The 557-nt window shown below is 71.6% G+C and overlaps 1 protein-coding gene across 1 annotated transcript; it reads right to left on the reverse strand.

Annotated features, from left to right (window-relative positions):
* Positions 1-3: 3 nt before the first annotated feature.
* LOC108521356 (alpha-internexin-like) lies at positions 4-552 on the reverse strand (the record flags this gene model as incomplete). The annotated part of the gene is given in 1 exon segment (XM_017861166.1): positions 4-552. A coding segment is annotated over 1 exon segment (549 nt), but the record flags the coding sequence as incomplete, so codon positions are not given.
* Positions 553-557: the final 5 nt, after the last annotated feature.

Below are 557 nucleotides of genomic sequence, written 5' to 3' on the forward strand. Positions count from 1 at the left end.
GCCTTCGCGTCCGCGGCTCTCCTACTCGCAGCGCGCCCGCAGCCGCTGCACCTCCTCTGCCAGCCAGTCGCGCTCCAGCAGGGCCTGCGCGCGCGCCGAGCTGGCCTCCTCCAGCTGCGCGGGTAGGTCGCGCAGCTCGCGCTGGAAGAGCTCGCCGACGCGCGACGGCTCGGCGTGGCACTGTCGCAGCGCGGCCAGCTCGGCCTCCAGCGCGCGGTTCTGCGTCTCCAGCTGATGCACCTTCTCGATGAACACGGTGAGGCGGTCGTTGAGGCCCTGCAGCTGCTCCTTCTCGTTGGTGCGGATGATCTTGTACTCGTTGGTGCGCGCCGCCGCCTGGCTCAGGTCCAGCCCATCCGACGCCGGCGGCCGGCGATAGGCCAGGCCGAGGCCGAGCGACGAGGCCGAGGAGCAGGCGGCCGAGGAGGCCACATTGCTGCGGGACAGCGACTGCGAGCTGAAGCCGCCCGCGCCGTCGGCTCCGGAGAGGCGGGCGGACAGGCGAGAGCCATCCCCGAACACCTTGCGGTAGGAGGAGGAGGAGCACAAGTAGTGCT

Source organism: Rhinopithecus bieti, unplaced genomic scaffold, assembly GCF_001698545.2.
Source record: "Rhinopithecus bieti isolate Rb0 unplaced genomic scaffold, ASM169854v2 scaffold_60933, whole genome shotgun sequence".
Taxonomy (NCBI): domain Eukaryota; kingdom Metazoa; phylum Chordata; class Mammalia; order Primates; family Cercopithecidae; genus Rhinopithecus; species Rhinopithecus bieti.